Genomic DNA, 17,056 nt, shown 5'->3' with positions numbered 1-17,056 from the left:
TCACTATCGCCACTCCTGACTATCGCCACTGTTCGTATTACATCCCTCCCTCCATCCATCCATCCATCCATCCATCCATCCATCCATTTCCTACCGCTTATTCCCTTTGGGTTGGCGGGGGGCGCTGGTGCCTATCTCAGCTACAATCGGGTGGAAGTCGGTGTACACCCTGGACAAGTCGCCACCTCTTCGCAGGGCCAACACAGATAGACAGACAACATTCACACTCACATTCCCACACTAGGGCCAATTTTAGTGTTGCCAATAAGTTTACAAATTAAACTTGGAATGGGCAAACTGAAGAATAAAGTATATATATTTGCTCACTATCGCCACTCCTGACTATCGCCACTGTTCGTATTACATCCCTCCATCCATCCATCCATTTCCTACCGCTTATTCCCTTTGGGTTGTCGGGGGGCGCTAGTGCCTATCTCAGCTACAATCGGGCGGAAGTCGGTGTACACCCTGGACAAGTCGCCACCTCTTCGCAGGGCTAACACAGATAGACAGACAACATTCACACTCACATTCACACACTAGGGCCAATTTTAGTGTTGCCAATAAGTTTACAAATTAAACTTGGAATGGTTAAACTGAAGAATAAAGTATATATTCAAATGTTGGAGTATTTTTAAATTTTAATTTTTTATTTGATGAAACGGTGATTACTCTTGTTTCCACAGAATTATGGCGGTTAAAAGGGGACGGACATAAATACATCTTAAAATATTTACTAAAATGTGTCAACTAAATTTGAAATCAAATAAACACATACTATCAAAGATGTCATTACTTAATTAAATGTAAAATTGTATTTATGTATTAAACTATTTGATTAATTATTTCCAAAATTATATATTTATTTCACGTATTTAAAGGCCTACTGAAACCCACTACTACCCACCACGCAGTCTGATAGTTTATACATCAATGATGAAATATTAACATTGCAACACATGCCAATACGGCCTTTTTAGTTTACTAAATTGCAATTTTAAATTTACCGGGACTTTTTTCTTGAAAACGTCGCATAATAATGACGTGTATGCATGACATCACGGGCTGTTATGAATATGAGCGCTGCACACACACACAGCTAAAAGTCGTCTGCTTTAACGGCATAATTACACAGTATTTTGGAGATCTGTGTTGCTGAATCTTTTGCAATTTGTTCAATTAATATTGGAGAAGTCACAGTAGAAAGATGGAGTTGGGAAGCTTTAGCCTTTAGCCACACAAACACATGGTGATTCCTTGTTTAAAATTCCTGGAGGTGAAACTTTCTTATGGATCAGAGCGCGGTAAAGCGAACATGAATCAAGACGGAGTGTCAACCAGCAGGTTCCAGTTAGAAATTTGTGGTTAAAAAGTCAGTTCTTACCGGAGAAAAGCTGAGCTTGTGCCGTCCATAGCTGCCGTCGACTCCCCTGAGACACTGGCGTCAAGACACCGGTGGAGACACCCTTCCGACTATCAGGTAATATTTAAATCACTAAAACACTAGCAACACAATAGAAAGAAAAGGGATTTCCCATAATTAACCTAGTAAATGTGTCTAAAAACATCGAAACCCTCCCAATGCAATCGTGTTTTTTTTAACTTTTTTTTTTTAGTCCGTCGCTATCGAAATCCTCAAACACGAATCTTTCATCCTCGCTCAAATTAATGGGGAAATTGTCGTCTTCTTGGTCCGAATAGCACTTTTTGTTGGAGGCTCCCATTAAAAACCATGTGAATATGTGAGGATCCGTCAACGGGTGACGTCATCGTCTGCGACTTCCGGTAGAGGCAGGGCTTTTCTCTTAGCACCGAAAGTTGCAAACTTAATCGTGGATGTTCTCTACTAAATCCTTTCAGCAAAAATATGGCAATATCGTGAAATGATCAAGTATGACACATAAAATGGACCTGCTATCCCCGTTTAAATAAGAAAATCTCATTTCAGTAGGCTTTTAAAGAAATTGTGTGAAAGTTTCATGAATTTATTTTATATGTCAAATTCGCACATTTAAGTAAATTAAATAAATAATCTGATTGTGGATCATTAAATAAACCATTAAAATAGTAATTAGTTGGACTTATTTAAATTGTGAAATAAATAATCACTTTGTGAAACAATTAATAAAAAAAGGAAAGTAATATTGTTTTACATTGAATTAAGGGCATGTACATTTATTGAATTCCAATTGTAAGTAATTATTGACACATTCAGGTAATTATTCAAATTAATTCTGTCCAATTTGAAATTGTTTATTGGACATCAAGCATCGTTATATCAGCTATATCTTGACAGCCATTTATAGTAATGCTGCAAATGTGTGGTTTTTGAAAATGTGCAGTTATTTGGGGGGAATTAAAATCAGTTGGTTTATGTATTTATCCAAATGGAGTCATATTTTAGATATTTGTCCTTTCGTATTTCTAAAAAGTTGAAGCAAAATTGGGCTATCTGGGAACATCAAGCAACAACCGAGGAATAGAATAATTGTTAAAATGTCTAAGTTTTTTAATTTTATAATTTTTATTGTTTTTTAATCTGAGAAAACGGTGGTTAATCACGTGTCCACTAAATTATGTATGGTGAAATGGAACATTGATAAATACATTTTTATATAATTTTTTTATCAAATTATTTAAAATTTACTTAAAAATAAGTAAATACATGTTATTTAAGGGGGTCATTAATTAATTTAATGTAAAATTGTATTTATCAAACAATTTGATTAATTATTTCCACAATTCTAATAATTTCATTCACAAGTTCATGTTTTAAGTTAAAGTACACATGACTGTCACATACACACTAGGCGAAATTATTCCCTGCATTTGACCCATCACCTTTGATCCCCCCCTGGGAGGTGAGGGGAGCAGTGAGCTGCAGCTGTGGCTGTGCCCAGGAATAATTTTTGGTGATTTAACCTACTGATCTCAGGGCGGACACTCTAACCACAAGGCCACTGAATACTTAAGTATTCAATGAAGCTGTGTGGAGTTTTAAATTAAATAGATGAATACATTGCGAAAATCATAAAATAGATCCCTAACTAGTTTTTACCAAGATTTAAATAAATCATGAAATAAATAATACATTGTTGAAACAATTGAATAGTTAAATATATATAATTTGACATTAAATTAAAGACAAATTTGTCAATTCAAATTTTAACTTATTAATCACACATTTAAGTAAATATCCCATTTGACATTCCTTATTGAACATCAAGCAACGCAAGCTATCCCTTGAAAGACGTTTATAGTATCGCTGCAAAAAAATGTTTTAGAAAATTTGCAGTAATTTGGGTGGATTAAAACCAATCAATTTATGTTATCAAAATGTACATTTACTTCTTATTAAAATCCAGTAATTTTTTTTGATATTTTTTCTTCATGTTTCACAAAAGTTGGAGTAAACATAAATGTGCTGGGCAATACTGCCAATTTTGGTATTGTATTGGTATTACCAGGTAAAGCATATTTATTTGATTCTATTGCAGGTATACAAATATGGGAACATCAAACAACAAGAGATAAATACATTCTTAACATTTCGGAGGTCTAATTTTTTTTTTGTTTTTTTTTTTTTTTGTTGAAATTGTGGTTCATCATGTGTCAACTACATTTTTAAGGGTCAAACAGGACAGAAATAAATAAAACTTTAAATAGTTACTCAAATGTGTCATCAATTAAAATTTAAATTAAATAATCGAGAGGAGCCAGATGAGGTGGTTCGGGCATCTGGTCAGGATGCCACCCGAACGCCTCCCTAGGGAGGTGTTTAGGGCACGTCCAACCGGTAGGAGGCCACGGGGAAGACCCAGGACACGTTGGGAAGACTATGTCTCCCGGCTGGCCTGGGAACGCCTCGGGATCCCCCGGGAAGAGCTAGACGAAGTGGCTGGGGAGAGGGAAGTCTGGGTTTCCCTGCTTAGGCTGTTGCCCCTGCGACCCGACCTCGGATAAGCGGAAGATGATGGATGGACTATTAAATGTGTCAATAATTAGTTAAATGTTTATTTATTAATAAACTATTTCATTATTTCACCATTTTAGTAATTTATTTCTTGATTTCATGTTTTAATTAATCATCAAACATTTAAATTAACCTGTGTGGAAGCTTCATGTGTTTATTTTATCGGTCAAACTCACCCATCTATGTAAATTCAATAAGTAATAAAATTGTGAAATCATTAAATAAATCATTAAATTAGCAATTACAAGTACATAATTAAGTTGTGAAATAAATAATTGAATTAGGAAAGTGTGGAGAGGGCGTGGCCTGCGGGCCTGCCGCAGAACGGGGTGTGCAGGGACTGGCCTCGAAGACAGTGACAGGTGCGTAGATGGCCCAGGTGGGCCGTGTTATTTAATCACCTGTCGCCTTTATTAGCAGCAGCTGGAATGAGACACGTAGTTGGAGTTGGAGGTGGAGGTGCTGCTGAGCTGACGCAGGAGTGAAAGACAGTTTGCTGGAAAGCAAAAAACTTGCACTATTTGATGAACATAAAACAGTGTTATACCCTGAATTCCGGGCTCTCCTGGCAGTGTGTGGTGGTCCGAAGAACCCACTGGAGGGCAACCTCTACAGAAACAATTTGTGAAATATTAAAATATATATCATTTTACATCAAATTAATTAAGGAGATATATTTATTTAATTCCAAATTTAACTGATGATAAAACATTGATGTCAAACATCCCATCTATATCTTGACAGCCATTTTTAGTATTCCTGCCAAATCTGCTTTAATTTGGGGGGATTAAAACCAAACGATGTATGTCAATAAAATGTAAATGTTTTTTTTTCTTCAAAATGTAGTAATATTTCATAGACATTTGTCCTTTCAAGTTTCAAAAAAGTAGATTTTTATAAACAGGTGTTATAGTCTTTACAAAATCATAGTCATTGTAGTATAAACTTTGAATGTATGTTGTCCACCAACTTCCTGAAAACATTTTTTATTTTTTTATTTTTTGATAAACTATATATTTTTTGATATTTGGATTTTTTTTGTACTATATGCATGAAGGGGTCAACAACAATCAATGAATACAGTACAATGCTATTGCTATCGAAGTATGGAATAGTTCCTGTCAATAAGCTCTTAAACACGTGAAGTTTGAAGAAATCGGAGCATGTGAAGGATGAAACCACATTTTATTGGAGGCAAGCCCCTGCAGACGAGACAGGAGGAGGAGGAAGAGGAGGAGGGTGAGAAAGAGTGAAAGAGAGAGAGGAGAGCGAAGGAAGGCAGACGTCCGAGCGTGGAACAGGTTCTCCCTGGCACTAACTCAGCAGACATGTCCAACTTTGCCGGCACCTGGAAGATGAAGAGGAGTGAGAATTTTGACGAACTTCTCAAAGCTTTGGGTGAGTATACACGTCTTCCCCTTCCTCTTCTTCTTCTTCCTCATCATCATCGCTGCATGGGCCTCACATCCATCACGCACAATGTGCGGCTCTTTTGGGAATGGCATGCATGCCCTCCAACAACATGGCATTGTTTGGAGCAGCTGCCTCATGGGAAAGGAGGCGGATGAGCTCTCGATGGATGATGATGCTTTTATTTATTTTTTTGTGAATGCCGGATTCCTGCCCCAAGTGGCATTGTTGTTACCATGACCATATTATCCACATGTAAGCCTTTTAAGTAGGCCACTTTTGTGTCTTCTTCTTCGGTGCCGCCTTTGCTGTGGGACGCATTAAGTGGGTCAGTCAATTGTGTTTGTGTCGCGGCACCCATGGGGCGTGAGGAAGGGCTGGGGGGGCCTACATGTTGGGTACCCTCTAAAGTCGGGCACAATCCCCACTCACATGTCAGGCGACCTTGTTAAACCGTCTCTCCCACAACGGAAACAGTAATAATCAGTTCCCTTGTCAAACTGCGGCCGGCGTACATCCGTTATCAGATAACGGCTGTCTCATGATGACGTCATACAGGGGGGGCTTTCTCGTGATTCTCACAACTTTCTGCCGTCCCGTGCATCTCTGTCCTGGCTGCTCAGCACAATAAATGATAAATGGATTTTACTTGTATAGCGCTTTTCTACCTTCAAGGTACTCAAAGCACTTTGACACTACTTCCACATTTACCCATTCACACACTGATGGAGGGAGCTGCCATGCAAGGTGCTAACCAGCACCCATCAGGAGCAAGGGGGAAGTGTCTTGCTGAGGACACGACGGACGTGACGAGGTTGGTACTAGGTGGGGACTGAACCAGGGACCCTCGGGGTGCGCACGGTCACTCTCCCACTGCGCTACGCCGTCCCAATATGGTCACCCTTATTCATCCTGCCATGGGCAATATCATTAACAGTTCGGGCTTAGGTTTTACATCGCCAGGAATCGAACCCGCGCCCTATACAATTCCGCCACAAGGGATACAACAGGCGGTGGGTATGCAAACTTTTTCCTGAAGTCATAGATGCATCGGGGGCCGGGCGGATATTTTTGTATCGGTTGGGGACATCTCTACGCTGCTTATCCGCTTGAGATGGTTTCCTGTGGACGGGACTCTCACTGCTGTCTTGGAGCCACTATGGATTGAACTTTCACAGTATCATGTTAGACCCGCTCGACATCCATTGCTTTCGGTCCCCTAGAGGGGGGGGGGTTGCCCACATCTGAGGTCCTCTCCAAGGTTTCTCATAGTCAGCATTGTCACTGGCGTCCCACTGAATGTGAATTCTCCCTGCCCACTGGGTGTGAGTTTTCCTTGCCCTTTTGTGGGTTCTTCCGAGGATGTTGTAGTCGTAATGATTTGTGCAGTCCTTTGAGACATTTGTGATTTGGGGCTATATAAATAAACATTGATTGATTGATTGATTGATTGTATATATTTTAAATGTTGTAAAAAGGCCAAACAAATGTACAAATGTTTAAAGACAAAAATGTGTTATTATCAGTTATTACCATTACTAGCAACGTTTCATCTTTTTCTCTTGACATTGTAAATGGGTAAATGGGTTGTACTTGCATAACGCTTTTCTACCTTCAAGGTACTCAAAGCGCTTTGACACTATCTCCACATTCACCCATTCACACACTGATGGATCAAATGCATCAATTCACAATACTGATCATTTGAAAGTCTTATTTTTGTTAGGCTACAGATATAGACTTAAAGGCCTACTGAAACCCACTACTACCGACCACACAGTCTGATAGTTTATATCAATCAATCAATCAATGTTTATTTATATAGCCCTAAATCACAAGTGTCTCAAAGGGCTGCACAAACCACTACGACATCCCCGGAAAAACCCACATAAGGGCAAGGAAAACTCACACCCAGTGGGACGCCAGTGACAATGATGACTATGAGAACCTTGTAGAGGACCACAAACGTGGGCAACCCCCCCCAGGGGACCGATAGCAATGGATGTCAAGCGGGTCTAACATGATACTGAGAAAGTTCAATCCATAGTGGATCCAACACAGCCGTGAGAGTTCAGTTCAAAGCGGATCCAAGACAGCAGCGAGAGTCCTGTCCACAAGAAACCATCCCAAGCGGAGTCGGATAAGCAGCGTAAAGATGTCCCCAACCGATACACAGGCGAGCGGAGCGGACCATCCTGGGTCCCGACTCTGGACAGCCAGTATTTCATCCATGGCCATCGGATTTACATGGCGCTGACTTTAATGGCTTACTCAAACTGACGATTTTCATAACACTCATTCTCATCAACAGAACATGTGCTCATGATGCCAAACCTCATGAACAGAATATGATAATCTTCAGAACTCACTTCCTTATAATCTTCATACCAAGGGAGAGGGGGACAGAGGAGAAAAAGAAAAGAAAAAAAGCGGCAGATCAACTGGTCTAAAAAGGAGGCATATTTAAAGGCTAGAGTATACAAATTAGTTTTAAGGTGAGACTTAAATGCTTCTACTGAAGTAGCATCTCGAACTGTTAACGGGAGGGCATTCCAGAGTACTGGAGCCCGGACGGAAAACGCTTTATAGCCCGCAGACTTTTTTGGGCTTTAGGAACATATGTGGTCCTCTCTAAAACATTTTTAGAGTTTTAGTAATCGTATCAGAATTTTTTTTTATCAGTTGCTAGTGAACATTTTTTAATATATAGTGATACTAATGAATAATAAATAAATAAGGTATTAATTAGTAATATATATATACATATATATATACCAATGATGAAATATTAACATTGCAACACATGCCAATACGGCCGGTTTAGTTTACTAAATAATAATTTTAAATTTCCCGCGGAGTTTCTTGTTGAAAACATCGCGGAATGATGACACGTATGATGACGCGTGTTTGTGACGTTTCGGGTTGGAGGGGACATACTAGCCCAGCACCACTTACGGCTAAAAGTCGTCTCTTTTCATCGCGCAATAACAGTAATTTGGACATCTGTGTTGCTGAATCTTTTGCAATTTGATCAATTAATAATGGAGACTATAAAGAACAATGTTGTTGGTGGAAAGCAGTGTATTGCAGCTGTCTTTAGCACCGAAACACAGCCGGTGTTTCTTTGTTTGTTGTGAAGCTTTAACACAGAGTGTACCTTTTGTATATATTTTTATAATTTTTCTGTTTTATTTTTTTCATACATTTGAATATTGAATCAATATGGTACCAACTCAATACATTGATACAACGTTGATTATACGTACATGTCCTTTAAAACTGACTTTGAAACAACGTTGCAAAATACTTGTATTTGCAAATGGAGACAATGTTGTAGTCTGATGTTGGATCCACTTTGTTGGTTGGGAAATGACCAAAATTCAACGGTCAAATCAACGTCAGAACCCAACATTGATTAAACGTCGTCAGAAAGCATGTTGCTTCAATGTTGTAGAATGTTGGTTGGCAAATGACCAAAATTCTAAATCCTTATGATACACGACAAATTGAGTTTATACCAAAAAGTTCTATTTTGGTTTCATCTGACCACATGACATTCTCCCAATCCTCTGCTGTATCATCCATGTATCCATTTTGGTATAAACTCAACTTGTCGTGTTTGGAGGAAGAAGAATACTGAGTTGCATCCCGAGAACACCACACCTACTGTGAAGCATGGGGGTGGAAACATCATGCTTTGGGGCTGTTTTTCTGCTAAGGTCACAGGACGATTGATCCGTGTTAAGGAAAGAATGAATGGGGCCATGTATCGTGAGATTTTGAGCCAAAACCTCCTTCCATCAGTGAGAACTTTAAATGGTTGACCAAATACTTATTTTCCACCATAATTTACAAATAAATTCTTTGAAATTCCTACAATGTGAATTCCTGGATTTTTTTTCAAATTATGTCTCTCACAGTTGAAGTGTACCTATGATGAAAATTACAGACCTCTGTCATCATTTTAAGTGGGAGAACTTGCACAATCGGTGGCTGACTAAATACTTTTTTGCCCCACTATATATTAATAGACTATGAGGGGAAAAAACACTGAGATATGTATGCAACAGTCTCAATGTTTATCAATCAATCAATGTTTATTTATATAGCCCCAAATCACAAATGTCTCAAAGGACTGCACAAATCATTACGACTACAACATCCTCGGAAGAACCCACAAAAGGGCAAGGAAAACTCACACCCAGTGGGCAGGGAGAATTCACATTCAGTGGGACGCCAGCGACAATGCTGACTATGAGAAACCTTGGAGAGGACCTCAGATGTGGGCAACCCCCCCCCTCTAGGGGACCGAAAGCAATGGATGTCGAGCGGGTCCAACATGATACTGTGAAAGTTCAATCCATAGTGGCTCCAAGACAGCAGTGAGAGTCCCGTCCACAGGAAACCATCTCAAGCGGATCAGCAGCGTAGAGATGTCCCCAACCGATACAGGCGAGCGGTCCATCCTGGGTCCCGACGAGCGGTCCATCCTGGGTCTCGACTCTGGACAGTCAGTACTTCATCCATGGTCATCGGACCGGACCCCCTCCACAAGGGAGGGGGGGACATAGGAGAAAGAAAGAAAAGAAGCGGCAGATCAACTGGTCTAAAAAGGAGGTCTATTTAAAGGCTAGAGTATACAGATGAGTTTTAAGATGAGACTTAAATGCTTCTACTGAGGTAGCATCTCGAACTGTTACCGGGAGGGCATTCCAGAGTACTGGAGCCCGAACGGAAAACGCTCTATAGCCCGCAGACTTTTTTTGAGCTCTAGGAATCACTAATAAGCCGGAGTCTTTTGAACGCAGATTTCTTGCCGGGACATACGGTACAATACAATCGGCAAGATAGGCTGGAGCTAGACCGTGTAGTATTTTATACGTAAGTAGTAAAACCTTAAAGTCACATCTTAAGTGCACAGGAAGCCAGTGCAGGTGAGCCAGTACAGGCGTAATATGATCAAACTTTCTTGTTCTTGTCAAAAGTCTAGCAGCCGCATTTTGTACCAACTGTAATCTTTTAATGCTAGACATTGGGAGACCCGAAAATAATACGTTACAGTAATCGAGACGAGACGTAACAAACGCATGGATAATGATCTCGGCGTCTTTAGTGGACAAAATGGAGCGAATTTTAGCGATATTACGGAGATGAAAGAAGGCCGTTTTAGTAACGCTTTTAATGTGTGACTCAAAGGAGAGAGTTGGGTCGAAGATAATACCCAGATTTTTTACAGAGTCACCTTGTTTTATTATTTGGTTGTCAAATGTTAAAGTTGTATTATTAAATAGAGGTCGGTGTCTAGCAGGACCGATAATCAGCATTTCCGTTTTTTTGGCATTAAGTTGCAAAAAGTTAGCGGACATCCATTGTTTAATTTCATTAAGACACGCTTCCAACTGACTACAGTCCGGCGTGTTGGTCAGCTTTAGGGGCATGTAAAGTTGGGTGTCATCAGCATAACAGTGAAAGCTAATACCGTATTTGCGTATGACGTCACCTAGCGGCAGCATGTAGATGCTGAAGAGTACCGGGCCAAGGACCGAACCCTGGGGAACTCCACACGTTACCTTAACATAGTCCGAGGTCACACTGTTATAGGAGACGCACTGCATCCTATCAGTAAGATAAGAGTTAAACCATGACAGGGCTGAGTCTGAAATACCAATTCGTATTTTGATACGCTCTAATAAAATATTATGATCGACGGTATCGAAAGCAGCGCTAAGATCGAGGAGCAGCAACATAGATGACGCATCAGAGTCCATCGTTAGCAATAGATCATTAGTCAGTTTTGCGAGGGCTGTCTCAGTCGAGTGATTTGCCCTGAAACCGGATTGAAAGGTTTCACATAGATTGTTAAACGCTAAGTGCTCATTTAGCTGCTCTGCAACAATTTTTTCGAGGATTTTCGAAATAAAGGGAAGGTGAGACACCGGTCGGTAGTTTACCATGAGGTCTGGATCGAGGTTAGGTCTTTTAAGGAGAGGATGAATAACCGCTTTTTTGAATGCAACGGGAACAGTGCCCGAGGAAAGTGATAAGTTTATAATATTTAGCACTGATGGACCTAATAATACAAAAAGCTCCGGAAAGGATTGACAGATTGATGGTCTCGTGTTCCACTTGAATGGAGCGCCTTATGTCATGTCTTAGCAGATATGGACCTCCATCATCGACGGACATCTGCAGGAGACGATCACTCAGCACTTCTTACGTAAAAAAAAAAAGAAGAAAAAAAAAGACGGCGGCGTAGGAAAGGGCGAGAGCGAGGGGGCGGTTGGGTGGCAAACTCTCATGTGAATTCCAGTGCTGCTGGGCCGCCACTTCCCATCAGCATCTTCCTAACGATGTGGCCACTGGGAGGTTACCCAGGGTCCAATTCAGCAGAGGAACAAGATGAGTGACGCCGTGCGTGACAGAGATCAGCCATGTGTTTCGGGGATGACGACATGAGGTCCACCTTTTTACACAAGTTATTTCAAGGTTCTTACATGGCGCTGACTTTAATGGCTAACTCAAACTGACGATTTTCATAACACTCATTCTCATCAACAGAACATGTGCTCTTGATGCCAAACCTCATGAACAGAATATGATAATCTTCAGAACTCACTTCTTTATAATCTTCATACCAAACAACCTCATCCACACACCTCATGATAAACATCATACATATGTTCCTTAACACACCCTGATAATGTTCAAAACACACACCGTCATACATTCGTTATGATACCAAAGAGCCTCATAAAACTCATGACATTCTTCAAGTGGCCTAGTGGTTAGAGTGTCTGCCCTGAGATCGGTAGGTCGTGAGTTCAATCCCCCGCCGAGTCATGCCAAAGACTATAAAAATGGGACCCAACCATTGATACTTGAGTTTTAATAACACACATCATACATTCGTCATTATACCAAACAGCCTCATAAAAACCATGATAATGTTCATAACACACATCATCATACATTCGTTATGATACAAAACAGCCTCATTAAAAACATGATAATCTTCATAACACGCATCATCATACATTTGTTTTCCCAAACAGGCTCCACTTTGGACTGGACTCTCACCGTTATGTTAGATCCCCTATGGATTTGACTTTCACAACATCATGTTAGACATGCTTGACATCCATTGCTTTCGGTCCCCTGGGGCATATGCGGTCCTCTCCAAGGTTTCTCATAGTCATCATATTCACTGCCACCGACGTCCCACTGGGGTGAGTTTTTCCTTGCCCTTATGAGGTCTCTACTGAGGATGTCGTTGTGGTTTGTGCAGCCCTTTGAGATACTTGTAATTTAGGGCTATATAAATAAACATTGATTGATTGATCAAAACATGACAATCTTCCTAGCACACATCATCATACATTCGTTATGATACCAAACAGCCTCATAAAAACCATGATAATCTTCATAACACACGTCATCACACATTCGTTATGATACCAAACAGGCTCATAAACACCATGACAATCTTCATAACACGCATCATCATACATTTGTTATGATACCAAATAGCCTCATAAAAACCATGATAATCTTCATAACACGCATCATCATACATTTGTTATGATACCAAACAGCCTCATAAAAACCATGATAATCTTCATAACACGCATCATCATACATTCGTTATGATACCAAACAGCAGGGGCGGTTCTAGGCATGCTTATATGAGGGGGGAGTCAGAAATGTGAAGTGGGCATCATGTGTACACAACATGCCCCAGCACTTTTTTTCCCGTGCTTATAGTAACGATGCTTTCGTCATTGAAATGGGTCTTTAGCTATGTGTCCAACCCCAACCTGGAGTAGTGGATTGCACTTTGTCAGGCCTCTACCTTCAGACCTGTCCAACTTGGGTGTCCCACCTGAAGACTAACCTCCTGCTGGTATAGCTCTTACGGTCACTGAGGCACGCAAACCCCCCGGCCACAATAAGGTGGCAATCCCTCAGGGGGGGAAACATTAACAGCGCTGACATATTTCCGACAGGGGAAACAGAAGCAGGCGTCTCGCACCACAGAATACTCTAGCCATGGTCGTGTGCGGTACCAGGCAGGATTGAATGATCTTAATGTCGTACCAAATGCAGGCTTTGGGTAGCCACCCAGTATTGGCTGAGATGGTGCGTTGCCATTTAAGTCACTGGGTAGCTGTGCAGGCTGCTTTGGGGGAGCGCTTGTTGGGGGGACGGAGGGAGCTGGTGCAGGAGAAACAGTACTTGCTGGTGCTAAAAGTGCAGTATTGCTAGCTGCTGTCCCTGATGTACTAGCAGTAGCATCATTGCTACTACTGCATGCAGGAGCAGGACTAGACTTTTTAAATGCTCTGAAAAATGGATGCATTACAGAGCATTAACTTTCTCTTTGTGAGCTGCTGGAAGCTGGAGCAGAAAATAAGTAAGCTTGAACAACAACAGAAAAAACCCGCTGTGATTACATGAAGAAAAACAACAACAGTACAGGACTACAGCCTGGGGCGGGGCTTTATGTAGTGCAGGGGTGTCAAACTCAAATACAGAGTGGGCCAACATTTTAAACGGCACAAAGCCGCGGGCCAAGGTTGAACAAATTAACCTTTTAATAGGGACCCAAACAAGTTTTGCATTAAATATTGAACAAGCAAGGCTTATATAACTTTAGTGACATGCAAAATCCAGTTTCAAATAATAATAACAATAATAATTAAAAAAATATCAATGGCATATAAAATAAAATTTAAATAAAAATGTTCTGCCTTTTTTTTTATTTGCAATCTTCTGAGGTAAATATCAAATTTTTTCCACAGGCTAATAATAAATTTGAAAATAAAATAACAATAATGAATGAACCAAACATTCAAGCCTTGAAGTAGCAAGAGAAAATTCATGAATAAAACGTTAATTATTGGTCAGTTTGCTGGAAGTTTCCCAGAAGAGTTAGTGCTGCAAGGGTTTCTGGGTATTTGTTCTGTTGTGTTACGGTGCGGATGTTCACCCGAAATGTGTTTGTCATTGTTGTTAGGTGTGGGTTCACAGTGTGGCGCATATTTGTAACAGTGCTAAAGTTGTTTATATGGCCACCCTCAGTGTGACCTCTATGGCTGTTGACCAAGTATGCTTGGCATTCTTTTGTGCGTGTGTGTGTGTGTGTGTGTGTGTGTGTGTGTGTGTGTAAAAGCCACAAGTATTATGTAATACGCTGTTAGTATGGAGGAAAAGCGGACGTGATGACAGGTTGTAGAGAACGCTAAAGGCAGTGCCTTAAATGCACGGCCCCAATATAGTTGTCCAGGTGGAAATCGGTGGAAATTCGGGAGAATGGTTGCCCCGTAAGATTTTCGGGAGGGGCAGCGAACTTCGGGAGTCTACCGGGAAAATTAGAAGGGTTGGCAAGTATGAGTATTAGCGGTGAATGCGGTGTTACAGCGGCACTGACGCTGTATAACACCGGCGGGCCAGATCTAATGCTAAATTGATATTGCCTCAAGGGCCAAATGAAATTACACGGCGGGCCAGATTTGGCCCGCGGGCCAGAGTTTGACACCCATGACGTAGGGGTCTGCCAGACACAGGTCACTTGTCTTCAGTTTGTCACATGCAGTGGACGTGGGCACTCATCTGGGCACAAAATGCATTCACTCCAATGTAAGTGTGTTGCCCACTTGCTTGTAAATTGATGAAAACGGCTGTGTTTTTGTTTTTAGGTGTCTTGGTCATATCAAATGAAACTTATAATTTGTTTATTACAAAATGTAGATTAAAACATTAAAGATTGACTATGTAGAATTACAAGAAAAACAACAGAAAAAGAATTCCAGCAGTCGATTGCCAGACCGTTGCTAAGTAAAACGGGCCGTTGCTAAGTAAAACGGGCCGTTGCTAAGGACTCCGCTCTGAACAGAGGACAGCAGAAGAGGGCTGCTAAGCAGGATATATACCTTATGTTTCATTTTTACCGCCATTAACAGCATCATAAATGACTTGTAGCTTTTTACAGGGACAGTGGAGGCTCTCTGCCTTCCAAACAACTACTGCTCAGACCCTCCGCTGTCACTGCTCTTGTCAAGTTGTAAAAAAAAAAAAAAAAAAAAGGGACTCCATAGCACCGAAAGTCCGCGACGATAAACGTGTTTATGACAGATAAGACTACACAAATACACCCATCCTAACAAGTATATGATAAATGTAGACAACTTTTCTTTTTCTTTCATATTGCAACAGTGATTGGATGTTTACTGAGGGCTGAGGGGTGTGTGCGGGTGTGTGTCTGCTGCGCAGCCTGTGGAATGTTGAATACACGCACAGCGGAGGGAAGGATGAGAGAGAAGCCGACACAACTATATCGTGTGTGTCCCTTTTTCGGCGGATTTTTCCGCTAGTGCAGATAATTTTGTCAACTTATAATGTAGTAATTTTGTGAGTTTATTAAATTTTGCTTTCTCAAATTTTGATTTGAGGGGGCAATACATTTATTTAAGGGGGCTCTGCCCCCTCTTGCCCCTGCTGCCGAACAGCCTCATAAAAACTATGATAATCTTCATAACACACTTCATCACACATTCGTTATGATACCAAACAGCCTCATAAAAAACATGATAATCTACATAACACTCATCATCATACGTTTGTTATGATACCAAACAGCCTCATAAAAACTATGATAATCTTCATAACATGCATCATCATACATTCATTACACCAAACAGCATCATAAAAAACATTATAATCTTCCTAACACACCTCATCACACATTTGTTATGATACCAAATAGCCTCATAAAAACCATGATAATCTTCATAACACGCATCATCATACATTTGTTATGATACCAAACAGCCTCATAAAAACCATGCTAATCTTCATAACACGCATCATCATACATTCGTTGATACAAAACAGCCTCATAAAACCATGATAATCTTCATAACACACATCATCATACATTCGTTATGATACCGAACAGCCTCATAAAAACCATGATAATCTTCATAACGCACTTCATCACACATTCGTTATGATACCGAACAGCCTCATAAAAACCATGATAATCTTCATAACGCACTTCATCACACATTCGTCATGATACCAAACAGCCTCATAAAAACCATGCTAATCTTCATAAAACGCATCATCATACATTCGTTGATACAAAACAGCCTCATAAAACCATGATAATCTTCATAACACACATCATCATACATTCGTTATGATACCGAACAGCCTCATAAAAACCATGATAATCTTCATAACGCACTTCATCACACATTCGTCATGATACCAAACAGCCTCATAAAAACCATGCTAATCTTCATAACACGCATCATCATACATTCGTTGATACAAAACAGCCTCATAAAACCATGATAATCTTCATAACACACATCATCATACATTCGTTATGATACCGAACAGCCTCATAAAAACCATGATAATCTTCATAACACGCATCATCATACATTTGTTATGATACCAAACAGCCTCATAAAAACCATGCTAATCTTCATAACACGCATCATCATACATTCGTTGATACAAAACAGCCTCATAAAACCATGATAATCTTCATAACACACATCATCATACATTCGTTATGATACCGAACAGCCTCATAAAAACCATGATAATCTTCATAACGCACTTCATCACACATTCGTCATGATACCAAACAGCCTCATAAAAACC

At 40.3% G+C, this 17,056-nt stretch overlaps 1 protein-coding gene across 1 annotated transcript in view; it reads left to right on the top strand.

Annotated features, from left to right (window-relative positions):
• Positions 1 to 5,211: 5,211 nt before the first annotated feature.
• The window catches only part of crabp1a (cellular retinoic acid binding protein 1a), a 37,216-nt gene continuing 25,371 nt past the window's right edge, over positions 5,212 to 17,056 (top strand). The window contains exon 1 of the mRNA XM_061893700.1: positions 5,212 to 5,371. Within this exon, the coding sequence (XP_061749684.1) occupies positions 5,302 to 5,371 (70 nt within the window). The 5' untranslated portion in view covers positions 5,212 to 5,301. The remainder of the gene's footprint in view (positions 5,372 to 17,056) is intronic.

This window comes from Nerophis ophidion, linkage group LG03 (genome assembly GCF_033978795.1).
Source record: "Nerophis ophidion isolate RoL-2023_Sa linkage group LG03, RoL_Noph_v1.0, whole genome shotgun sequence".
Taxonomy (NCBI): Eukaryota; Metazoa; Chordata; class Actinopteri; order Syngnathiformes; family Syngnathidae; genus Nerophis; species Nerophis ophidion.
This window is presented reverse-complemented; position numbering and strand designations above follow the sequence as displayed.